This window comes from Alligator mississippiensis, chromosome 2 (genome assembly GCF_030867095.1).
Source record: "Alligator mississippiensis isolate rAllMis1 chromosome 2, rAllMis1, whole genome shotgun sequence".
Lineage (NCBI taxonomy): Eukaryota > Metazoa > Chordata > Crocodylia > Alligatoridae > Alligator > Alligator mississippiensis.
In genome coordinates this window covers 163,206,879-163,233,192 of record NC_081825.1, presented here as the reverse complement: position 1 = coordinate 163,233,192, position 26,314 = coordinate 163,206,879, and the positions used below count along the sequence as shown (strand labels likewise).

The 26,314-nt window shown below is 44.8% G+C and overlaps 1 protein-coding gene across 2 annotated transcripts in view; it reads left to right on the top strand.

The window, feature by feature from the left end:
- Positions 1 to 26,314, top strand: part of MANBA (mannosidase beta) — an 88,312-nt gene that overhangs the window by 32,309 nt on the left and 29,689 nt on the right. Inside the window, exons 6-9 of one of the 2 annotated variants that reach the window (XM_006272749.4) lie at positions 629 to 804; positions 7,657 to 7,767; positions 16,163 to 16,314; positions 19,436 to 19,553. In XM_006272749.4, the coding sequence (XP_006272811.2) occupies positions 629 to 804; positions 7,657 to 7,767; positions 16,163 to 16,314; positions 19,436 to 19,553 (557 nt within the window). The remainder of the gene's footprint in view (positions 1 to 628; positions 805 to 7,656; positions 7,768 to 16,162; positions 16,315 to 19,435; positions 19,554 to 26,314) is intronic. The other variant, XM_019488051.2, reaches the window with a different exon arrangement.

Here is a 26,314-nt window from a genome sequence, read left to right as displayed (position 1 = left end):
TTTAGGAATGAGAAGGCAGTAACTTAGGCAACATCTGTTGCTTTGCATAATCCTCTTCTGAACAGCAAATATAAACATGTGTATTAAATACACTAAACCGGGCCTGTCCCATTTCTGAATGACTGGGGACTGTGCGCCCTCTGAGCCACACGGTGCAGGCCCCTTGCTTGGCTGGCCTTCCTGAGCTGTGCCACACTGCACAGGTGTTTCTGCACTAAAAACTTCCTGAGGCCTGTGGGCCATGCTGCTCTACCCCACCCCTAGGGGTGAATGTAAGATGCAGAACCGGGAGTAGGGAGGGAAAGCCCAAACTCCTCTCTCCCAGCATCAGGAGTGATGCCTGGATCCTGGACCGGGAGCCTAGTGGCTACGAATTAATCCCTTCAGAACTGCCATTTGCACTAAACAATGAAGACCTCATCAGTTTACTTCAAAATCAAGCTTGAGTTACATTTCATAGGGAGTTTAGTCTTTAACAGGATATGATTATAAGAATCCTATTAATCTTTAATAGGAATGAGTATATGTGGAAGTGTCTGTGTGTGTGAATGAGATGTATTTTCTTTATGTATATAAAATATAAATTCTTCCCCCCCACCTTTTTTCCTCCCCTGCAACTTTGCATTAGTGAAGAGTGCTCAGCAGTGGAGTCTTGAAATAGAGTCTGTTTTTGATGTAGTCAGCTCAAAGCCAGTTGCTGGTCTCATGACAGTGAACATTCCCAAGCTGCAAACACAGCAGATACATACTGTAAAGCTTCATCCTGGGGAAGATAGCATTGTGCTGCTCATAAACATCAACAAGGTAAGGGGACAAATCTTAAACTGTTACAACTACAAAAGGTTTCCTGCTGTGTTTATGAAACAGTATGCAACATGTCTATCTCCATTTTAATTTTCCTTTTCCTGTTCTGTGCTCTGTTAACACTTCCTCACCCTTGTCAGGGCCAGAGAGCAGCCCTTTTAGCCTCTTGCATCTGATTCCACTGAGTCAAAAAGATGTTTGTGAATGAAATATTGTGGCATTTTTCCCCTCTTAAAGATTGATACAGAAGTCAAGTCATCTCTCACTTCTGCTGGGTCCAAAATGGTGTTAGTCCTCAAACTCACTCTTGGTATGACCTATACTGGGGACAGCCTTTTCTATATTTGCCTACAATGGGATTCTTTCTTTTGTCCTCTGAAACCACTGGTACTTACTGTCAGATGGAACAGAAGTAGATGGGCCTGTGGCTCTAAATATTTTTTGCCTTACTGCATCATTTACTGGGCTGATTGGGACTGAAGTACTTGGGGTACTGATATGCTTGGTTTATACGAAGAGTGGTGGAAGTATTTCTTTAGGTGCTTCTTTTGTAGTGATCCCTTTGCATCAGTAAGGGCAAAAAAGGGTCCAGTGTAGGGTTTTGGAGGGCAGTGTAGTGGGTGCAGAGCCATTGGATTTGCATGTCCTTTTGCCAGCTCTGAATTAATTTTTTGGAGTCGAGGGAATCTTAAGGACAGGTGAAATGTCAGAAGTGAAGGGCTCCAAAGGAAATAAGGAACACAATTGAAGAAGGGTAAATGGATTTAAGTCCCAGTGCTGAAAGGCTTCAGGTGAAAAGAATCTCTTTGGGCCTGCCCGCGATAAGGCCTAGTTAATTCAATAATATTAAGGGTGTTTCAGAAAGTAACAGCAATTTTGAAATAAAACCATTTTATGTGTAATAATCCTCTATTGGACCACATCACATCTGTACACAGATATAAAAGATGGATACTTTTTGCTTTTTTATCCTTTCTTTTTCCTTTTCTTGTCTTTGTGACAAGGTATTTAGCAGATTTTGCAGACTGATTGGAACCTGACAGGGCTGCACCATGAGTGTTTCTGTTCTGGCCTGGAATTTGTGACCTCTGGGCTGTCAACCACGTGCCTTAGCACGTGTCCCACCTCAGCCCCTTACACACTAGTGAAGGAACAGGAAAACAAGTAACTTGTGTTGTGTTTTGCATTGCTTTTAAATAGTCACATGGTCGGTATGACCCAAGCATATCAAAGTTTGGGTGTGTCAGTAGATGGAAGAAAATACTGAACAGGAGAGAGTTTTTATTTTATGGGTTTTTTTACATGAATGACAAACTCCTTCAATTCAGTTCAGTCCAATCCCATCCCATCCCATCCGAAACAAACAACTATATGCTGCAGCAGTTCGTTACCAATAATGATTAAACATAGCAGCTTTTAAAAAAAAATTGTAACTGTTATTCTCAGTCTGTGCAAATCACAGGAGACAGAGTTAGAAGAAAACCATGCCACCACAATACTCTGAAACAGCTTTTTCCTGAGAAAAAGGCTGTAGTGGAGGATTATTGCACTTGAAAAAGCCCGATGGCTGTCTCCCATTTGTGATAAACCCCCCTTGTTTGTGGAACAAAATTGAAGTTCTTTAAAAACAGAGACATAACAAAACTAGGATCCAGATTATACCTTTAACATAAGTGAAAGCAGGACTGCTTCCCCCCCCCTTAAAAAAACCAAACAAACCCAAACCAAACCAAAACTCTTCAATAAGGAGGTAGGATATTAAAGTTTAGCACTCCTTTTTTACTTTTTTATGAATTGCATTAAATTGTAAGTGAAAGAATGGAAGGTCATGCACAAAGCCTAGCGCTGCACCAAGATGTTTTAGGCCTAGATTGGATGAGCCCAGGGTATGCAACAGGGAGCCAGGACTTCGAGCGTTTTTCTTTGCTCTGGGCTTCCTGCCCAGAGAGCTGGACCCTAGCGAAGCTGACTTTGCAAATATGTACCTGACAGCAGCAGACGTGGCTTCACTGTGCTATGTCCTGGAAGTGGCTGACCAGAGCAGGAGCTGATGGTATTGTCTATTTTGGACAAGGGAAAGGGTATCTGGGCCTGGATAGATTGCTAGAGGGGGGAATTGATTTCACTGTTTTGTTTTAAAATGGACTCACAGACATCTCATGGAATATGACCTTTTGACTGCTGTGGATATCTAGCAGAAGGTCATGTGAGAAAGTACCAACATTTAAAACAAATTAATTTAAAATAGGTATTAGGGCTTTGTCACAGGCTACCTTAAAGCTGGCATAAAGTTTCTTAAAATAAGAGCATTTGACCATTAAAGGGGGTTAAACCATCATAAGTACCGCCTAAATATTTTAAAGATAAGCCACTCAAAAGGAGCTATATCTTGGAAATGTTTTGTGTGTGCCATTCCAGGGTATTGTTTGAACGGTCAGGGAAGGTAAAACACTTACTTTCATTCCTCCAGCATCCCAGGATGCACAGCTCCCAGTCACTCTACCCATTTCTGCCTTCCAAAAGTCTAATGGTTCCCTCCCCCAGCCCTCCCTTGCAGCTGAGAAGAACTTCTTTGAGCAGCTTAATTTCAGAGAGACCATGGAGCTGGGGAAGACTGCTTACCCTGGCCACTGGTCTTGCTACAGGGAGGCTTAACTTGAGTGAGGCCAGAGAGACCCGGGGAAATTTGCTTCCCTTGGGGTCTCTGGTCTAGCCAAGCTGTGGCTCCACACTGAGAGCGGGCTCACCGCTGTCAGTTGCAGTGAGAACAGAGAGCCCTGGGGAAGCAGCTTCCTTGTGGCATTCTGGTTCCTGCTGAAACTGTCACAGCGGCTCCAAGCTGCGAGAGGGGCCATTGGGCTTAAGTCCTGGCAGGCCTGCTCTCAGCACAGAGCTGTCACACCTCTGTGAGACCAAGTTGCTTCCCTGGGGCAATTTGGCCTTGTCACGCTCTGTGCTGAGAGCAGCATTGCCAGGGCATAAGCCTGATGGCCCTGCTGTCAGTATGGAGCTGCTGTCTGTTTCAGTGAGACCAGAGAGTCCTGGGGAAAGCTGCTTCCTGAGATCTCTGTGGTCTCGCTGACACTGACTCAGGCTCTGTGCTGACAGGAGCAGCCATAACTCAGCAAGACCAGAGACCAAGCAGCTTTCCTGAACTCTCTGGTATCACCAAGCTGCAGCCACTCTGTGCTGAGAGTGGGGCTGCTGGGGTTTAAGGCCCAGGGGCCCCACTCTCAATGCAGAGCTGCATCTCCTCAGTTTCAGTGAGACCAGATAGCCCTGGAGAAGCAGCTTCTGAGCTACAGGCCTCCCTCCCATCCTCCTACTTGGCTATTGTCTCCATGCCCCCACTTGACAGTTCATCTAGTTATGCGGGTCAGAAACTACACGAAGCCTTCACCTGTGGCTGCTCTAAAACTGCCCCAACTTTATGACATGACAACATTCCACAGATTTCTGGCATTATACAGGTAACCTGTGACAAAGCCCTTAGCCTTTACCTGTTTTATGTCTGCACTAGTGTGCATACTATGATGTGATAATTTAAATGATTAACCTTTATTAATTTTCTGTTTGGGAAGAAACTTGTTAGCAAAATTTATCCATGACTTTGTGGGGAAACACTGCCCTTGGTACAAAGGCAACAATTTTATTATTATTCTTCCACAAAGGTCTTTGCTGCTTGAATTCGCAGCAGCTGGTTTTACAAGATACCCTGCAATATGCTTTCATGCATTTGAGCAAATGTGGGGCAATACTCTATGTAACAGATATGCCTGGTGTATGCTAAACAATAAATCCAGGCCAGAAATATCTTTCTAGTCAAGAGCTCATTTCAGCGGATGTTCTAGGACTGAAACTATTCAAATGGACTGTAACCATCTGGGGTATATAAGCTCCCTGAATTTTGCTGAACAACATGTTTTCTTGCTTTTATAATTTGTTTTTCTTATCAGTTAATAGATGAGCATAGGCATGAGATCATTAATAGCCAATAAGAAAACTCCAGTTGTGCATAGGCTTCTAGAGCCACTCCATATTTGATACAGCACAGTATGACTTCTATGCTTCAATTTTTATTCCTTGAGTTTCTTGATTAGTACTTGCATACAAATGCTTGAGATAATTCCAGATTACAGAAGAAGAAATGTTTTTGGCTTCATGACTGCTTTTGATAGGAAGGCTTGTAGCAAATTATATTGTTGAACTGTTCTCTGACCTAGTAACTATTCTATGACTTTTGCTCACTCCTCATGTCCTGAATCGGCTACTGAGTAGCCCACAGTAGTTGGTTACTGGAATGAAGATATAATTGGATGAAATGGATGCTCTAAATCTCATTCTGTCTGACTATGAAAGCAGAAGGAGATTAATAAATTACGTGGTGATAGCAGAGGAGGTTGCTTTTCCCTATTTTCCAAAATGTTTAAATTAGTAAATACAAGTAATTGATTTAAATAACAATATGAAGGGAAAATTCAAAGTTCTGAAGTCTGGGATGGAGAAAGAGCCTTTCATTTAATTTAAAAACTTGATTTAATTGAACCTGGTTAGTGCAACCAACATATTGCTAGCATGACACTTGTAAAGGTGATAGGTAGTAAATATTCACTGCCAAATATGGAAGATTTTTCCAAAGGTACATGTGCCTGTTAGATGTGTAAGTACTATTGGCATTCAGTGAGAATTATTTTTGTTATTCATGTTTCAGTGGCAAGGTTCAACCATAAATGAGCACTATGTTTACATGCATGTGCATGCAGACACGCAGTAGTAGATAGACTGAAGAATTTATAACATAAATTTGCAAGCCAGATACAAAATGGAAAGGTATAATTCAGTGGCAGAGAGATCAGTGTGAAAACAGGAAATGTTATATATGGGTGAGAGTATATGTTAAAGTTAACTAATGCTAGTGATCATCAGTCACACATTTAGGGTTAATACCCTCTCTAATGTATGCTACTCAAACATGCTGCTGGAGGGCTGGTGAGCAGGGGCATGGCTAGGGGTTGCAAATTCCCTCCATGCCTGCCCTGCTCATCAGCTCTCTAGCCACAGTATAGGCCAGGGAGGAGGGGGGGAAAGGCCCCCCATGCCACTTGGATCACTCTCTCCCCTGTTCCCCATCAGCTCCTGGATCTCCTGGATCTCCCCTCCACCTTGCAATAGGTTTCTTCTATGCAGCAGTGGGGGAAGGGGGGGTTCCCCTTCCTACCTGCTCCTGGGCTTTGTGCAGCCTGTGCTACCCCATGCACATGGATCCATTCCCTACCAGGGCCCAAAGCTGTCTGGCAGCTCCTTGCCCCACCTCCTTCCCTGTGCCTCCCCTTCAGTTGCAGGGTCTGGTGGGGGCTAGATCTGGGTGCATTGGGGTGGCATGGTCTGCCAGGAACCCAAGAGTAGGCAGGGAGGGGGAACCCACCTCCAGCACTCTTGGGATGGGAGAGCAGCGATCCAGAGGGTGGGGGAACTAATGGGGGTAGTAGGAACAATTAGGGTGGCAGGGGAGTGGTCTGAGGTGGAGGGACCAATTTGGGGGAGAGGAGGCAGCAGCATCCCCCCCCCCCAACCCTTCCCCCTGGCTCCTCTACCCCTTTTACTCCTTTCCCTCCTTCCCCACTCACCCCATCCACGTGTTGTCTAGTTGTTCCCAGCTGTCAGTTCAGGGCCATAGATTCCTGGATGATGGCTAGTCCACCTGGGAGCAGTGCCTCCTGGGATACTGGAGGACTTCAAATTGGTGGTTTTATCTCAGGTGAACTCAAGCTAGGTAGCCCAGGTCACAGATAATCCTCACCCAAAGTGATGCAGCTAAGTCACCTAAAGGACACTTAGCACTTGTTAATGACTCTTAATGTGTGATCATTTAAGTTTTAAGTGCTCTTAACATGATCTGTTTGTAATATGTAATCTCACCCTTTGTTCTGCAGGATTTTTTTTTTTGTTGGGGAGGGGAAGGCTTGTTTGAAGGGGATCATCTTCATCAGTGGTGTCAAACTCATCTGGCCCATGTGGGCCGTATTAGTGGTGCGGGGGCCAGATGTGAAGCACAGAGCCATGTCATCTGACCTACGGGGCTGGACTTTGGCAGTATTAATTACTGTGTTTCCCAGAGCTATGGCAGCCACCTCTCTTCCTCCTACCAAATTTCTAACCTGCAGCTCTGCAAGCTAGATAACATAGCCCCCCATTCTGGGCAAGAAGGAGAGTGAGTGCTGCCATTGCTCTCCATGCTGTCAAATTTCTGGACCTGTTGGGATCCTCCGCAGACTGGATGACATGGCTCTGGTAGATGTATCTTGGGCATCCCCGAAAAGATGCATGGAAAGAGAAGAGGATGAGAAGAGGGAGAGCAGGGAAGAAGTGTGCCTGAGAAGCATATGCAGACTAAAGCTGAGGTGAAAGGATTGCAAGGAAAGGAGGGAGGGTGAGTGCAAGCAAGCAGCACAAGGTATAAAAAGTCCAATCAGAACTGTCGAAAGTTCTCTGAATGTATGTAGGTCTCTGCATTTAGTTGTATGTGCAGTTCTTCCTACTAGCTGGAGTCTCTAGCTGGTTCCCTTTTTCATTTTTTTTCCCCTTAAGGTAATAAAGTGAGTGGAAGGTGGGAGGCATCCCACTTGCCTTTTGGTGCCTCCAGAGTCGGGGGATTGTTACACTGCATACATCTAGGTCTCTAGGTGCTGGGGTAAGCAGCGACCCTGGTTGGGCCCTGCTTGTACTCTCTCTCTGCCACTTGTACCCGTAAAAGCTACTTTTCAATCCATAGTTGTGAGTTGTACCTAATTTCATGCAAATTGTTTCAAGTGTATCTTCTAATGTGTGTGGGATTTTTTTCCCCTCCTTCAGAGTGCTTCAGTGGAAACTTGGTGGCCTAATGGTCATGGAAACCAAACTAGATACTACATGACAACAACTTTCATCATGGAGGCAGGATACAAGATTGAGAGACTTTCAAAGGTACCCAAGTTCTCTTGATTTAATACAGTTTATACTATGCTAACATCAGGAAGCTCACCTCATAAAATAGCAGCTCTCAGGATGTGTTGTAAAACAATTTGCTAGACTAATTTGCATGCAAGACTGTTACTTAGAAACAGGGGTTGTGTATGGGGGTTTTTTTTTCTTGAAGCTATCAAAATAATTTAATTAACATACTTGCTGGCAACTTTCACCTGTGCTAACAACACCTGCATGTGGATTCAGACTTCAAGACAATTTATTATGAGCTGGAGATTTTAAGTGTGAAGGATGCTTATAATTTGTTTAAATTTTCATAGTTAAAAGGTCTGTTTGTTTAAGCTATTCGTTATGTCACCTCTATGCTTGACAACATAATACATTCAATAATGGGCGTGAACTTTCCCTGTAATGGTTTTGTATCGCTTTAAAAATTACATAAATAAACTTCACTTACTGAAAGTACATTTTAGAACTGAAACTTCCAGTTAACCTATGTATGCTCTGTGTCCATTTTTTAAAAAACCTCTTTGTAATGTGCTGTGAGTTGCAAAGTTCAGTTGCTAGGGAGTACCAGCTGTGTTGGAAAACAGCAACCAATGTGTTAGAGCAGCGTAGTATCTGAAATCTGAACTCCTCGGTAGCTTTGGGATACCTTATTTTATCCAGTGTAAATGATTTTGCAACACAATTGTTGTATAAAAAAGTCTTTTTCATTACTTACTAGAAGATTTAGCATTAAAAAAACCACATGCAAATCCTCAACCTGTTGAATAATTCAGACAAAATTTAGGCTGGGACCCATATGGTATAAGCATATGGATGCCACTAAATAAATCTGTGCATTTACTAGGTAGTACTAATTTGTGTTGCTAAGCTAATTAGGATTCTGTGCTTCTGCAAATGCAGTGCTTATTACTGTAAAAAGTCTATGGAAATGATTACCCTTTGTTGTACCTACTCTTATGAGCAGTCTCTGTGGGGCCAGGTTGAGGCCTGCCCATGCCCCTTTTGCTCTCCAAAGGACCAAGTCAAGTTCCTTTCCTCTGTGAGGCTGCCTTCCCCCCTTCCCTCCCCCCCCCCCCCCCCCCCAACCTCCACATGGCCAGATGGTGCCTGCCATGCCCGCCTGGCACTGAATCAGGTGCACTGGCTGGATTTGGCCTGCAGACAGACTGGGCACTGCCAGTCCAGCCTGCTGGGCAAAAAAGTTGAGCACCAGCAAGGTAGATGAAGAGTATAGACAAACACATTTGGAGCCATTTCAAAATAGGAATATTTCCACAGGGCAGCAGCTGTTTCATTCTAATCGCTACCTGTGGACAAGCTGGGAATGACACAAATATAGCAAGACCAAACCAACTTTAACACTGCATCATCCAGGGTTCAAGTTTGGTTGATTCTGCTGCATTGCTATGATTCTTGGCTTGTCTATGTGTCACAGTTAGAACCTAACAGCTGCTACCCTTCTGAAATGGCTCCAAATGTACATGTCTGTTCCCTGACTGGTTCAGTGACTCAGGAGCTTTTATAGGCAACAACCTACTTTGTCACAGCAGAATGGATTGACAGAAAGAAAAGCTTATATAGAAGGGAAAGGGCCTGGAAGAAGGGATGCAGCTAACAGAGGTAATAAGTGGATTGATTAGATTAGTTTAGGTGTACAAGGTAGGCAATACCTGGAGGAAAACCAGAGTCAACAGATAGTCCAAATAACGGGTAAGACACTGTGGCCCCTGAGGCTGATTAATACGATCAAATCTGCAGGTTATGTCTTGGTCTCTGATTTCATGTCCAGGTTGTTTTTAATTTTTTTTTTTAATTGAGGGATAGCTACTCTGAAGTCAGCAATGAAACTACCAGTGAGGTTAAAATGTTCTGCCCCCAGCTGTGTGTGTTTGTGGAATCAGTGTCCATTTGTGCTTTTGCGTCGGGATTAGCCCACTTGGCTAGTGTAGACAAAGCAAAGTGGCACTATAAGTAGGTGATGGCCAAGGTGACATTGGTACAGGTGTATATGATGTTGGCATCCTGTCTCCCTGATTCCTTTCGTGTGTGTGTGTGTGTGTGTGTGTGCGCGCACATGCGCACGCACACATTTATAAATAAAAAACAGATTTTCTTTCTGCCAGCCCTTTCATAGCATCCCCTGACAAAATAGGTTATTGCTTACAAAAGCTTAAGCTTATCTGAATCAGTCAGCCTCTAAGCTGCCATTTTACCCTACTTTCTGTCTGACTTCAGAGTAACATAGCTTTGCCACCTCTGGGGCAGAATATGCAACAGAGGAAACTTAGGGCATGTCTACATTTCAGCAGCAGAGTGCTAGACAGAGCTTGTCTACCTGCTCCTGCTGAATGCACATCAACCCTTGAAATGAGGCACTGAGTAGGCCTTTGGGGTGTCCTGGCATTAAGCTTGAGACCTATGTTTCTGGGTTGCACAAAAGCAGCAGGTGGGAGGATGTGGAAACTAAGATGCCCCCATCTCCTCATTTCTGGGGCTGATGTTCCTGGAATGAGAGCGAGTTGGTGGGTGGGGCTTGGTGCCTCATTGGGCTGTGGTCCAGACGCACCCTTTTAGGCTCCTTTTTAGAAATGGAAAATACATGGCAGAATACCTACTGAGGTATGTTTATTATCCAGTGCACGGCACCTCTGTTAGTCCATTGCGCACTTGGCACATTAGCTGGTCTTCTTCCTAATAGCTTAACTAGGGATGGGCAAGTGGGGCACCAGCCCTGGGTGCTGACTTGAGAATGGAAGGGGCACCAGAATTGGAGGCCCTTTGGGGAGTCAGCACCAGAGTGGTGGCAGCAGGTGGGTGTGGGGATCCTCTTGCACCTACCACGCTGCAGCTGCTGCTTTTCTCACTGCCAAATTTCCTGTTGGTTATCATTGATGGCAGTGGGAATCAGCAGTGCCTAGTGGTCATGGAAGTGGGGGATGCAGGAATGCCCACCAGGTTTACAAAATGCTGGCCCAGGGCATAAACTTTGTTAGTTAGGCCTCAGCTTTGTCCTTAGTAAGCTGGAGCTCTGGATTGGCATCCTCCTCTTTAGCTTTACATGGGAGGGGAAAAGGCTCCATGTATAACCTCTTCCCCTTCTAACTCTTTTCTACAATGTAGGCAAAGATTTGCTCTCACATCAATAGACTGGGTTTTCTGCTGGGAAGTGGCTGAAAAATGGTGGTGTTTCCCCAGAGATGCAAAAACTTTAGGTGTTTCAGGAGAGAGATTATTCTGAAGTTTGTGGTTTGAATCTGTTGCTGCAACTTTTACTTTTTACAGCTTTATTTCATTTACATGTTTAGAAATGTTCTTCTCTCACTCATTACATATCCTCCCCCCCCCCCCCCCCCCCATAAGGGTCGGTAGAGAAGTGGGGGAAAAGTATATGCATGTGTGTGCACACATGTATGCACATTAAGAAATGCAACATCCAATTTCCAGCTCTCCATTGTTAGCATTAGTGCAGTCCCTTCTGCAAATTAAAGGAGTTTTAGGGACTGCTCTAACCTGCAGTTGCTTCCTGCATATTCCTGCCTTGCTTTACACCTACCTTTAGAACAGCGTAGCCCAAAGCAAGGAAATTCTTATAGGAGGGGATTTTGGCTGCTTTCCATCCCCTTTCAGATATATCTTACAACACAGCCACGATCCAAAAGAAGATTTTTTTTTTTCTTGTTAATTTAAATCATTCCATTTGGAATTTGTTTTTCAGAAGACGAAGCATAAAACCCTGATCAAGTGGTTAGGATAGGGTGTAATTGTTTTTTCATTGTGTGAACACTTTAGTCTAGCTGTTTGCATTATGCACAGTCCTTTCCTGGTTACATCGAACAACTTATTGCCTTTTTTATTCTCTTTTTCTTTCTATGGAAAACTCTTTAGTTCTCCTGTGTTTATTTCTGGACTCTTTGTCTTTCCTTCCCTCTCTGCACTCATTTCTACATCATCTTCAGAGCTCTTGTTTGCACTTTGTGTCAGTTTTTTAGTGCTTTAAGGTTTTTAACTTGTATATTCTTTCCTCACCCCCATTACTTTCACAGTGCCTTCCTGTTTGCCCCTAGTCCATCTTGGCATTTATATTCTATGTATTACCATACACAAATTTAGGGGGGGCATCCTGCCATTCTGTCACCCTCACTTTTGACTCTGGGTCTCTTCCCACCTTTTAGTTTCCAACTTAATTTAAATGCCACGAAGAAAGAACATCACCAGATACTGAAATTTTGTTTCCTATAGTTGATGTTATTTTTTTGACAAAGGATGGGAATTTTTAGCTAGTCTGTCAGTTGATTCTTTTTCTGATTAAATATTAATGGTTATGAGAGGTGTTGCATTTAGCGAGACAAACGTTTGTTAAGCATTTTATATTGAACAAGTCTGTGTGTAGGACATGACAGATTCCAGGAATGCTTCTATACTAAGCCTTAGCCTCAGCTTGAATACCTAAGATGTGTCATTTATGATCTCTAACCCCTCCTGGAAAGGGATGACCATCTCAAGGTAGCCATTGGAGATGAACCTGTCCTGGATTATAGACTGCCCCTCAACCTTAAATGGCATTTCTTAAGCAACAGATTAAGTAACTCCCATCCTCACTGAGGCACCAGGCTTTGCAGTGGACCCAAATGCCTGCTGTGCCCTCACATCAAGACAGACCTAATCATCAGTGGACCAAATAGCAAGGAATACAGCATCCCAAGGTTCATTTGCCTGCAGCTCTACCAATGTCGTATATGCTGTCACCTGCTTACAATGTCCACCTCGGACAGACAGAGCAATCCCTATGTACAAGAATGAATGAACGCTGTTCTGATATCAGCTGCAGAAAGAAACAAAAGCTTGTGGGTGGACACTCCATCACTGACCTAAGGATTGTTGTTCTCAGGCAGACAAATTTTAAAAGCTAGTTTGAACAGGAAGTTGCAGAACTAGAAACCAGCCACAAACTTGATTGTGTTAAGTATGGTTTAAACGGGGACTAGGGATTCTTATCCCATTACCTGGATTAGCTTTTGTGACCCCTTTTATTCCTGTGGGTTCTTTGCTTGTATGCCTCTCACAGCTCTCTCTCTCTCTCTCTCTCTTGCTTTCGCACCTGTTGTATTCTAAGCCAGTGTATCCCTACCTTTTCCAGCCCGTGGCACACTTAGATTAATAAACATTTTGTGTTGCACACTGTTAAGGCATTTCCCATCCCCATCCTTATAAGATCATTGTAACTAATTGCTGCAGCACACCAGTTGGGAAGTACTGTTCTAAGTATTCACTCCGCTTTATACTCTTCTCTATGCTGTCCTTTCACAGTATCCAAAGAAGTGAACTTGGATTCATGAAAGCTTATGCTCTCTCTGTCTGTCTGTCTGTCTCTATATATACCTTTTTCTATAAAGGCGCGAATCTACCCTGTCTTCAAGCCTAAGGCCATCATACTGTAATCAGCTGATAAGAATGCAAATAGGATAAAAAGAAATTAAATAGGGTAAAGGAGGTTCATCTCCCTCCCCCTTAGATGGCTTACATGTATGGCAGCCAGTGTTGAATTTGCCCCCATGTAGGGTAAGAATAAAGCAATAGATCCAGACCTTGAGGTGGGAGGGTACCTGTAGACTCATACAACCCATCCTTGGAACCAAGGATCCATGAGGTGGGGTTTCACTAGCAGAGTGTTTTGGATCCTCCCTGGGGACCAGGGATAGGGCAGGGAATGAAGAGCATTGCCAGTATTGTAATTTGATGTGGTGGGGGTTTGTTTAGCATCACCCTGAAGCCCATGTAACTGCAACCAAATCTTGCAGCTTTATACAAGCAGAGGGATAGCCTGAAGTCAGAAGTTCTGAAGTCAGATAGCAAGGTAGAATCAGAGAGCCATTAAGTTTCCACCCTGCCAGGCTGGCCCTGCCCCCTCCCACTACTTGCCAACCTGCCCTACCAGTTCCCCCAATCTGGCCCTGCCACTGCCCCCCAGCCTGGAACAGCCCCCTTCCTGCAATGCCCCTAGCCTAGCCCTGCCCAGTGCCCTGCCTCCTCCCACTGCACCCACCCTGGCTCTGCCCTTTCCTCCCACAACCCTCAAGCCTGCCCCTGGTTTAAGCCCCACACCCACCTGTCACAAAGCATCGTGCTGTGCTCAGCTCATTGCATCAGATGCACTGTGACTCACAATAGCTTAATGCATCTCTGGTTTAGTTAATCTATATGGTGCGCTTCTACCTTGCCTTTGTGTTGCTTTAGGCATAACCTTCCTGTAGGATTCTGCTCTATTCTGTAACTTTCAGGATTGTTCCATATTTCTTTTCTTTTACATATATGTTGTTGGTCATCGATGTGACCCAGGAGGGTCTGTCTTTGAGTAATATGTGATCTCTGCTCACACAGTTAATCCTATGGATTGTCTCTACATGGGGTCAAAATTAATCCTTTCACGGCTTGCCTCAGTTGCTAAAGGGAAACTAAACAAGACAATGTTATTTTTCCTAACAATATCTAAGATTGAGATGAAGAACTGTAATGCTTAAGCATATGTGAGCGTCATCAGTGGTCCTTCAGATTTCAGCCTTTGTTTGACATGTAAAGCTAGTCTGAACTCCAGTTTACTCCAGTTGTCAGGTATATCAATTGCACTTATTTAAACTTTCTCCTACTGGTACATTTCTGGGATACATACTCACCTCTAGCATTGTCCAGTACAATTCTAGACCCTACTGTCTTGAACATGTTACAGCAAATAGTCATGAGGAAGATGTGGTCTGTTCGTTTAAGCTAAAATTTGAAAGTTAGGAAATCCCCAAATTCTAGCTGTGACTCTGATACCGGCTTGTCATTTTGGGTTTGCTGGCTGCTATTCCTTGGTTACCTCCCATCATCTCATTTGATTTTATTTCATAAATCTGTATATCTGGTATGTTGAGCAATTGGAAGAAGCACGTATGTATTGGTACTTCTGTTTTGTACACATAAAGCAAAATGGGTATTTTAAATATAAATCAGTTGTATTTGAGAGAGGAAAACAAGAGAGAAATATCAAGTGCAGTCTTCCTGAATGAAATGGTGTCCAAGCTGGTAACATTCTGCATTTGAACAGCAGCTTAAAATGGCTTCCTGTCTCCTAGCTGCTCCTTCAGTAAACTGGTGACAAATCCAGTATATTTTTTACATAGGCTTGCTTTTCCATACAGTCCTACAGATGTAATTAACAGTTCACTTTTATATGGTACTGAAATTCTTTACTGCACACTTGTTGATGCAAGCAGAGTATTGTTCAATACAACGCTGGTATAAACAGTGGCAAAAAGTTCCCATCTCTTTTCAGTCTTCTTTCATGTGCAGCAAAAGAAGAAAACAGCTTGCATTCTGTAGTTATTATATCTATAGTATGGTAATCAACTGATTTCCTTCTACAGATGATCTGGACTACACATTGGAAGTGCAGTTGTAATGGACACTTGGGTCTCTACTTGTTGAATGACTGTCTGACCCCCAATAGCTTAAATTAACTCAGTGGTTATGTATCAGAGCTGGTCAGTGTGGTGTGCTTGTGCCAAGCACACATTTAAATAAACTAAGATGTCCAGAGAAGTCTATCCCTCTGCAGCTATTGACAGTATGCATGTATCGTTTTCATTCTCCTTCCTCTTCTCCTTTTGTTTTCTTCTTAATTCTCATTACAGAATGATTTCCATCGGGAAAGTGTCATTACTGGGGCAACTAATCTTAGTGAAAAGATGAGGCTCAAATTTTGGATGTGGTCAGATTTGAGCTGAGCATTTTATTAACAGCCTTCAAATGCCTGAAGGGTGATTATAGGGAGGATGCAATGGAAATGGGCTTTTTCTTGTGGCCGTAGGGGACAGGCTAGGAGAAATGGCCTTAAACTGCAGCAAAGGAAATGTAGGCTAGAGATTAGGAGGACCTTCCTGAAAATGAAGATAGTGAAGCATTGGAGCAGTCTACGTAGAAGAATTGTGAAACCTCCATCCTTGGAAGTTTTCAAGAGCAAGTTAAACAGATATTAGGCTGGGTTGGTTTAATCTGGAATGATCCTGCCTTGATCAGGGGGCTGGACTAGATGACTTCATGAAGATCCTTCCAGCCCTATTTTCATAGGGCTTTCCATATATTCATTCGTTCATTCTCTTTCTCTTTGTAAATTATAAAGTTTGGGGGATTTCTAGTTTTAGTCTCCTCTTAAAATGAAAGCGACTTAATGTTGTGGATATAAGACCACATTCAATGACTTCTTTAGCAAGCCCCCCTTTTACTTAAAAAAGGCTCAATGCATTGACCTCCTAATAATACTTGGAGATAAAAGATAGGTGTTTAGATCTCTTTCTTTATATCTTCCTTATTTTGGCTGTTTAAAAATACACCAATTTCAATCCCCCAGGTGTATTTTCGAACAGTGGAACTTGTTGAGGAGCCTATACCTGGGTCATCAGGTTTGAGCTTCTACTTCAGAATCAATGGACTCCCCATTTTCTTCAAAGGATCCAACTGGATTCCAGCAGATTCCTTCCAGGACAGGGTCACCTCTGATATGTGAGTCATATTCATAAAAAATATTCTTTATATATATATATATATATATTTTAGGAAGGGCCAGATTGTGTCTGTAAGCAGATCATTTAGCCTTCTGGCTTCTGCAGGAAAATTCACTTCCTTATAAGTTCCTCAGCCAGTTCTCCAAACCAAAGTTCAGTAAACAAAATGAAATCCTCTGTTCTCTCCTGGACACTAAGAAAAGAGCTCCTTTTTGCAACTTGCTTCCTCCATCCCCTTGTTCTCTCTTGTGGAAGTTTTTTAAAGCTCCCAGTGCAGGGGCAGGCAATTATTTTGGGCAGAGGACCACTTACCAAGTTTTGGCAAGCTGTCGAGGGCTGCATGTGCAGTCCCGCTCCTTGACAGATGCCCCCTGGTCACCATCTTGTGACTGGAAGTCCTGGCCCCTAACCCCTGACCTTTGCCACAAGAAGTTCCTCCCCTTGCCCCCAGAAATGCTCCTTTCAGCAAGGGGTTGCCATCTCAGAACCAGAAAAATACCAAATTATATTCTAAAAAGCAAACATCTAAAACATTTATTAATTTGTTTTCAAAAAATATTTTTATCCTGGTTTACATGCATTTGTGTAGTGTACATAGAGGTGATTGTATATAATAGCTTAAAATGAAGTCTTACTCTTGTATATTGTGGGGGGGTATAGGTTTGTAGGGGGCTGTGGGGGTATAGATATGTGGGTGTCTGAGGGGGTGGATAGGTGTGAGGGAGCATGTGGGTGTGTGTGGATATGTGAGATGTGGGGGGTATGGGGTTTGTGGGGGGATGCATGTGGGAAGAGGGTGGCTGGGGTATGTGAGGGAGCGTAGGTGTGGGGGTCTGCGTGTATGGCAGTGCAAGGGGTGGTGAGTGCATGTGTATGGTGGTGTGTGCATATGGGGCTCACCCTACAAACATGCACTCCCTCCCCATACACACGCTTCATGGGGTACTGGCGAGGCACCGTGCTCCCTGGTCCAGCAATGGAGCCAGGATGCACTTGGTGCTGGAGCAGGGCAGGGGCAGGAAGGCAGAGAAATGCCTGGAGTGGGGCAGGGCTGGGCTGCTGCATCCTGCTGAGGCTCTCCCTGGGTCCTGCTGACCCTGGCTCCTGTTATCTTTGACAGGCAGCCAGGAGCAGACAAATATTTTCTAAATTTTTAGGGGCCCCGCAGGCCAGATAGAATGGCCTGGATGGTTGGATGTGGCTCACGGGGCGTATTTTGCCCACCCCTGTCCCTTGGCCAAATGTCCTACAGCTGAGCTTTTGCTACAGGGCTGATTGTTCCTCCTGAAAGGGACAGCCCACCCTTCTACACTGCCCCTCCTTATTTAGGTTGAGTAGCATTAATTTTTTTTTTTTTTTTTGAATGGTCTCACTGAAATCAGTAATGGGGCAACTGAATGAGCAAAGAACTCTTCATTGTGAGAGAAGGAGTGCAGAACTAGACTAAAAGGTGAAGAAATTTCTAGTAGTCTTGGTGATGAAGCCTCCAAGGGACTGGTTCTTCTACCTTTAGTCATATTGCCTGCAGTAGGATAACTTACTGGTCAGATGTCAGCTCAGCAGTGGATATGCTTGTACTGCTTTGAAGTGCTACAACAATGCTGGGAGGCACAGACAGTCGTGCAAACTTTCTCCTTGCCTTCCCCTCTCCCACTGGAGTGCTACAGAAGTGCTACAGAGGTGCTGCAAAGTCATTCTGCAGCATGTTTTCTAGTGTAGGGATAATTCGTTGTTTGGCCTCTGTGGGCTCTGCTCCTTCCCCCACCAGGGCAAGGGAGCTCATTTTCTGACAGCCTGCTATACCATTCAGGGCATGACAAGCAGAGCTTGAACTCAGCCAGGATTGGGCTGTCAGTGAGCACAGGGCTGGGACTGGGCTCACTGACAACCCTGGTCCTGGCCCCTGACCTGTGCTTACTGACAGCTGCAACCCAGCTGGGACCAGGCTGTCAGTGGCTGGGGGACCAGAATGGCACAGTCTCAGTTCTGCACTCACTGACCACCCAGGTCTGCAGGAGAGTGGACAGGATGCGTTCCCATGGGACTGTACTCAGTGACTGTTCACCCTGCTTTTCCTCCCTCCCCCTTGGAGCAGTGTTCAGAGTGGGGAAAAAGTGGAGTGCTGTGGCATGCTGGGGAGACCAAGAGACTTCCAGTAGTGCTGTGATGCATTGGACACACGTTGCATGTGGCATTAGAAAAGAGTGTCACAGAGAAGTTCCTGTTTCAACCAGCAACATTTTTATAGTGCTACAAGGGGCATGCACATCTTTCCCCATAACCTTTGTAGGACATTTGTAGCACTACATATCTGTCCATGGCTTTAGAGTGACTAAGCCTGGAAGAATTGGGTCCAGCTTTAAAATAAGTTTTTAAAAGCTGTTGTTGGTTTTCTTTCTGCTTTCACTTTTGTAATCGTGCTTTGCAGAACATTGGGAGAGAACAACAATGTTCCTAAGAGCTCTTTAAAATGGTTGGAAAGAGTTTCAGATACTAGGTGTATCTGAAAAGCAGGATAATATTTAAAGGAAAAAGGCAGTGGTGTTATTAGGGTGGGGCAACCACCTCAGGTGCCGGTGGGGGCAGGGGCACGAGAAAACTGGCTTTTGCCACAGCTCTACAATTGTGGTGGCAGCAGCAACAGGGAGTCAACACTGCACCTGGGCACCTGGCTGCATTCTTATGCTGCTGAGCAAAGGGGTTAACAGTTTGTAGGAGTGAAGTAGATAAATGGAGCATAATCTGGGAACCTGCCTGCTTATTTTAAAGTCTGATCCTTCAGAGAGAGCTGCCGCATAGTGTTTACTGTCATGGGGATTTTCCTTAGATCATTTAGTACATGTCAACAGGAGCGAACACTTTTAGTTTCAGAAATTCATATTTGGCAATTCAGTGCAAATCTATACAGATTTCTGGGGTGCCCAAAGAGTCTGTTTTTGTCAGTTCCAAGTCTTAGTTTGTCTGCCTGTGATAGTCATCAAATTGGATATAATAAAGAGTATGGGATATTTTTTTTTTTTTAGAAAAAAGTTATGAAGCTGGGCACGTTTCTCCAGACTGAAGCTCAGTGGTGTAATTTCATAAAACTCTTACCACTGTGTTCTGTTTTTATCTGACAGATTGAGGCGCCTCCTGCAGTCCACAGTTGATGCTCACATGAATGCACTTCGGGTGTGGGGAGGAGGAGTGTATGAGCAAGATGAGTTCTATGATATGTGTGATGAACTGGGAATAATGGTAAGAAAATTAACACCACAACTGTATTCCAAAATGAGAAGGAAAATGCCACTCGAAAACATAGTAAGGTAGCAGTTACCCTTGTGCATTTGGGCTACATTTTTTAAAAGAATTAATGTTTTTGGAAAGTTTTAAGGGCATGGTTTTCAGGTGGTCAAATGCCCGGCACATTCCGGAAACAGGGGTCCTTTAATGTATCTCAAGTTGAGCACTGAGCAGTAAGAAGGGGATCATTGCTCTGGGATAAGCAGCTCAGGTGTGGGACTGCTTTGAAGAGTCTTTTCTCTGCGAGTGACTTAGGATAGTTGATGGATGCTAGAATGTTTGCCGAGTACTTGGTGTGTGTGTTTGGGATTTCCCCCACACCCCTATGTTGTAGGCTTTTTTTCTCTTCTCTCTCCTCTCTCTTTCTCATTTTGTTCTTTTTTTTTCTTCCCCTTCTGGAGAGAACGAGTGACAGGGCTTTCTCTGGGTAGGACTGGTTTAGGTAGCTGAGGGGTGGAGCTAGACTAGGCAGCCTTATGAAAAGGCAGCCCCTAATGAACATTTGGGGCAGCAAATAGGACAGCAAACAGAGAGGGATGTTACTTAGGGAGTTCCCCTGAGGAGCGAGCCAGGGAACAGGAGATTGTGGGTGGGGGAGGTATGTACATATGCACATGCATGGGCAAGGGTCCTGGTGCTGCTGTTTGGCATGTAGGTTCTTGCGGTGTGTCTTTTTCTCCCCTCCCCTCCCCTCCCCTCCCCTCCCCCTTTTTTCTCCCTACAGTATAAGTGTTGTCCAGGGAGGTAAGGAGACATAACTGGAGTCTGGGTCAGCTGTGTGACCTGTATGGGATGTGCCATGTTTGTGTTCCTCCCAGAAGGTCAGGGGCACTTCATTTGCACCAAGTGTAAGATGGTGCCTGTTCTGAAGGAGAAGATCAAAGATTGGAAGCACAGGCTGCATTGCATCCGGGACCAGGAAGATTACTAGGACAAGAGTTGCATGAGGCTGGTATGAGAAAGGCCAAAGGGCAATCAGGAGAAATAGCAGCATGTGACTACTAGAAGAAGGAGGGGCTCCAGAATTGAAGAATAGCAGATTTTAAGTCTGCAATTGCTTTCAATTATTCTGCTGAGGAAAGGGCAGAGGAGTGGACATCTGCAGGCATGAGGCAGAGGAGGCAGCAGCCTAGAGAGCAGGAAGTGCAAGGCCCCAAGAACAGGGGGTCCAGGACCACTGCACCAAGAAGGAAGATAAGAGTGATGGTGGTAGATGACATCCTTCTGCAGGGAACAAGAGACACCAATTTGTTGTCCAGATTTGGGGGCCTGGGAGGTGTGCTGCCTGCCTAGAGCCTGAATTCATGTTGTCACAGAGAGACTACCAGAGCTCATTCATCCTCAGAACCACTACCCCTTCCTGCTTGTCCATGCAGGCACAAACAATATTGCCAGGAATAGCACCAAACAGATCAGAGGTGATTGTGAGGCTCTTGGCAGGAGGGTTAAGAAGCTTGGAGTACAAGTGGTGTTCTCATCGATTCTTCTTGGGGAAGGTAGGGGGTGCAGGCAGAGACTGTTATATTCTGGAAGTGAATGCTTGGCTGCAATGGTGGTGTTGAAGTGTAGGCTTTGGCTTCTTCCACAGTGAGCGGGTGGAGGAGGACTACTATTAAGTGATGAGATCCATCTGACAAGAACATGAAAGAGCATCTTTGGGCATCATCTGGTTAACCTGGCAAGGAGGGCTTTTAACTAAGTTCCAAGGGGGTAGTAATCAAAACCCTCCAGCAACAGAGTGCACAATCCAGAGGAGAAAGGACTTGAGGAAGTAGTTCAACTCTGGGAAAGAGCCAGAGAACAACAGGACTGAAAGTGGCACAAAAGGAAAGCAAGGAGTCAAAATGCAGACTATATCCAATGCATGTATACAAATGTGAGAAGTATGGGGAATAAACAAGATAAGCTGGAAACTGCAGCCTTTGAAAAGAACTGTGACCTGATTGACATCACCAAGTCCTTGCGGGACAGCTTTTATCAGCTTATAAGGGTTACACTGTTTGAGAAGGACAGGGTTGGGAGAAAGGGTGATGCTGTTGCCTTGTATGTCAAAAACACATACACTTATTCCTTGGTTCAGGAAGAAAAAATCAACAAAGCAGAATGCACTTGGATGAAGATGAAAGGTGAAAGATGCGGCACCAATATAATGGTGTCAATTTATTATAGACCACCTAATCAGGAAGAGGAGGTGGATGAGGCACTCTTCAAGTAGGTGACAAATCAACCCAACAGCAATAGGATGGTACCAATGGGAGACTTCAGTTTTCTGGACATGTGCTGGAAGAACAATGCAGCCAAACATAAAATATCAAGCTGGTTCTGTACTTTTTAATTTCTTTATCAGTGACTTGGACAAGGGGGTGAATAGCTCCCTGTTCAAATTCACTGACAACACCAAGATTTGGGGCGAGGTGGGCATGCTAGAAGGGTGGGACAGGATACAACTGGACCTGGACAGGTTACAGGGGTGGGTGACTGTGAATAGGATGGGATTCAATACTGACAAGTGCAGAGTACTGCACTTGGGCAGGAAGAACCAGCAGCATGCCTATAGGCTGGGGAACTCCATTCTTGAAAGCACAGTGGCAGAAAAAGATCTTGGAGTCATTATCCATTCTAAAATGAACATGGGCTGCCAATGTGAGGACGCGGTCAGCAAGGCTAACTACACCTTGTCATGTATCCACAGATGCATCACAAGCAGGCCCAAGAAGGTGATCCTCCCCCTCTATGTGACACTGGTCAGGCCGCAGCTGGAGTACTGTGTCCAGTTCTGGGCACTGCACTTCAGGAGGGATGAGGCTAGCATCAAGAGGGTCCAGAGGAGGGCCACTTGCATAGTCAAGTGGTAGCAGGGCAGGCCCTACGAGGAGAGGCTAAGGGACCTGGACCTGTTCAGCCTGCACAAGAGAAGGCTGAGAGGGGACCTTGTGGCCATCTATAAACTTATCAGGGGGGACCAGAGGGGAGTAGGTGAGACCCTGTTCCCCTGAGTGCCTCCCGGAGTAACAAGGAATAACGGCCACAAGTTAATTGAGAGCAGGTTTAGGCTAGACATCAGGAGGGCTCTACTTTACAGTCAGGGCGGCCAGGATCTGGAACCAACTTCCAAGGGAAGGTAGTGTTGGCTCCTACCTTAGGGGTCTTTAAAAGGAGGCTTGATAACTACCTAACTGGGGTCATATGAGCTTAACTTAGTGGGGGTCATATGAGCCCAGTATTCATTCCTGCCCAGTGCAGAGGGTTGGACTTGATGATCTGCTCAGGTTCCCTCCGACCCTACATCTATGAATCTATGAAATACACTAGAGGATGAGTGCAATTCAGAAGGATCTTAACAGATTGGAAAGTTGGGCTAGAGCTAACAGGATGAAGTTCAATACAGACAAATGCAAAGTGCTACACCTGAGGAAGAATAATTAAAAATACATATATAAAATGGGTGATATTTGCTGAATGGCAGCACTATAGAAAAGAACTTGGGAGTCTTGGTAGACCACAGACTTGATACAAGTCTGCAGTGTGATGCAGCTGCATAAAAGGCGAATGTGGTTTTGGATTGCATCAATAGAAGCATTAGGTGTAAGACATGGGTGGCGATAGTGCCTCTGTGCTTGACACTGGTTAGGCTTCATCTGCAGTACTGTATGCAGTTCTGGGCTCCACATTTTAAAAAGGACATGGAGAATTTAGAGAGGATCCAGGGACAGGCAGCAAAGATGATCAAGGTCTTGGAAGGTAAGTCATATGAAGAGAGGCTGAATGAGCTAGGCATGTTCAGCTTGCAGAAAAGGTGCTTAAGAGTTCAGTGTTGTATCAGGGTTGATGGTAGTCTTATATAGAGTTTAGATCATGGTTTGTATGGGATGATTTGGGTAGGGATGATTCTTCTTCAGGCAGGGGTTTGGACTAGATGACCTCTGGAGGCTCCTTCTAGTCCTACTTCTCTATGATTTTGATTCTACTCCAAAGTATTAGTTATTTTTGTAAATTTTAACTTTTTTACTTTTGAGAGAGAGAGTGTGAGTGTGAGACTGTATGCTCCAATTTCTCCACTTTAACATTAAATTATTAGGTATGGTTCTTTAAATTTCCCTAATGCATATTTCTGTCATTGAAGAGGAAACATTGATGTGGAAAAAAACATAAAATATAGACCATGCACAATATAAAATTGCACTTATAGTGCCAAAGACATGAAGCAGTAATTAAATATTTAGAATGATATATTGTTCTACTGCATCATTGCAAATGTCACAACTGCCATCTGGGTTATAATCAGAGATTGAATCTGGGACCTCCAGAGTTGAAAGCAAGAGCCATTACAGTTTGTGGTAAAGTAGTTAATTGGGAACTAGAGCACTTGCACAAAATGATTTCTTCCCCTCTTCCACATTGCCATCACCCCCTCCTCCACCCAGAATGCTACATTATGTATATAATTCTCCTACCGGAGTGAACAAATAAACCATGTATGATGGATAATAGGTCAGTGAATATGCTACTGAGAGGTGCTCTTATGCTGCAATAATGAGTGAAATAGAAGAACTGACAGAACAGAATATAATCCTTTGAAGTGGGTATAAACAGAGGCTCATAGCACACACAGGAAAGTGCGTTATAGAAATACATAATTTAAAATCTTTAAAAATGTTAATTTTGAATATCACGCCCCACTTGAGAATTTTTTCCTTGCAACCAGATTGTCAACCTTTTTACTCACTCTACGCACTTACTTATGTGAAGGCAGTCTGATTGAAACCTCTGGGAGTACTTGAGTAAGTGCTCAACGGTGAGAGTAATGACTTCACAATCTGTCCCCTGATGAGGATTTAATACTCTGCTTTATCTAGATTTTATACTGCTAGCTGTTTGAGTAATCCTTGTGCTGGTGGAAGTAGTCATGCTTTCCCTGGTGTGTGAAGAATGATTTTACTTCTTTTAAAACATCCTCTTAAAATAACTAAAATGTTTTAGCTTAAACTTTCCAAAAATAATTCAACTTTGGCCTGAGACCAGGTATAGAAAATATCAGCCCCAAGGGACATTTCTGAGAGAGGTATTAGTGTAGAAGTGGCTGGAACAAGAACATTGTACAAATGTTGTGAAGATGTCAGCTGGGTAACTTTGAGTTCTAAAACTGTGTTTTAATGAAATAGTGACTTGTGTGAATGAGGCTTGAGTTGCTCATGATGTTGAAGTCCTGCTTGATCTTCAATGCAGAATGTAGGAGAAACATGGCATCACAATTTTAACAAGGGAACCGTTGAATTAACAGATCATATGATACGGCCTGCTGCTATATGTTGGTATATGCATATGGGAAACGCAACCACAAAAAAAAAAAAAGGCTGGACACGTATATCTATTTGAGTCATCTAAGTGATTTCCCTCAGTTTTAGAATAATAGAAAATGCGGGTTGGAAGGGACCTCAGGATGTCATCTAGTTCCACCCTCTTCTCAAAGAAGGACCATCCCCACCAAGGCTTTGTCTAGCCGTGTCTTAAAAACTTCCAAGGATGGAGAATTCCCAACCTCTCTGGGTTACCTGTTCCAGTGCTTCATCAGCCTTCTATTAAGAACATTTTTCCCAAACTCTAACCTAAGCTTCCCTTGCTGCAACTTGAGACCGTTGCTCCTTGTTCTGTCATCTGCCACCACTGAGAACAGTCTAGCTCTACTGTCTTTGTCACCACCCTTCAGGGAGTTGAGGGCTGCTATTAAATCCCCTTGTGCCCGCCTCTGCTCGACTAGGCACTCTCGAGCTGCCTTCGCTTGGGTGGCTGTTCTAGCTTGCCTTGAGCCTACGAGAGGGCCCCGGAAGGTACCTCGGGTGGTGTCGGGAGGCCCCCTAACCTCGCCTGCCACGACTTCGGATGGAACCTCAGTGGTGGGGGTCTCCGTTAACGCCGCCTCAAGGGTCGTCACGCCTTCGGCGGGCACTCACGGGGCTCCAACCTTCCTTACACCCCAGCCAATCGCCACCTGCTGCTGCGGGTCTCCTTGTGGCCTTTCTTTGGCGACCCCACCGTGTTTTCGGTCCTGTGCCTCCCGGTGGCCCCCACTCTGGAGACCCCAGCTTCCCAGGCTGAAATCCGCCTTGAGGGTCTCACACCCCCTGATTCCCTGCTACCCCTAGCCTATACTGACCCGAGGCCACCGCAACACAAAATGAGAGAGCCTAAAGGAAAGTGAACAACAAAACAGAAAGTCAAGCCCTTCTATCACGCCTAGCCCGGGATCTGACCCAGGTGCCTAAGCCCCGCTGGGCGGGCTGCCCTGGCTCAAAGTCTGTCAGGTGGCTTAAGGCCACCGACTCCCCCGGGTGTCTACTTTCCGGGACCGTGGCTCCTGCTCTCTGGGAGTTTCGTATCCGGCGTTCACTCCCTCGCCAGTTCCACTGCCGGTTCTTCCGCCAGCCCGTCTGTCAGCTCTCTTGCCAGGTCCGCTGCCAGTTTCCTCACCGGCTACACCGCCCGCTCCCTTACCGGAACCGTAGCCGGTGCCTTCTTTAGTCTTGCCGCCGACGTCGTCTCCGCCTTCTCCATCAGCTCCTTTAAGAACGCAGCTCTCGCTGCTGTAGCTGCAGCTTTCTTCGCTGGCTCCTTTAACAGCGCGGCTCTCGCTGCTGCAGCTGCGGCTGCCGCTCTCACCGCCGCTTCCACAACTTCCCCCGTCGGGCTGGGTACATGGGCCCCCCGGGCGCAGGTCC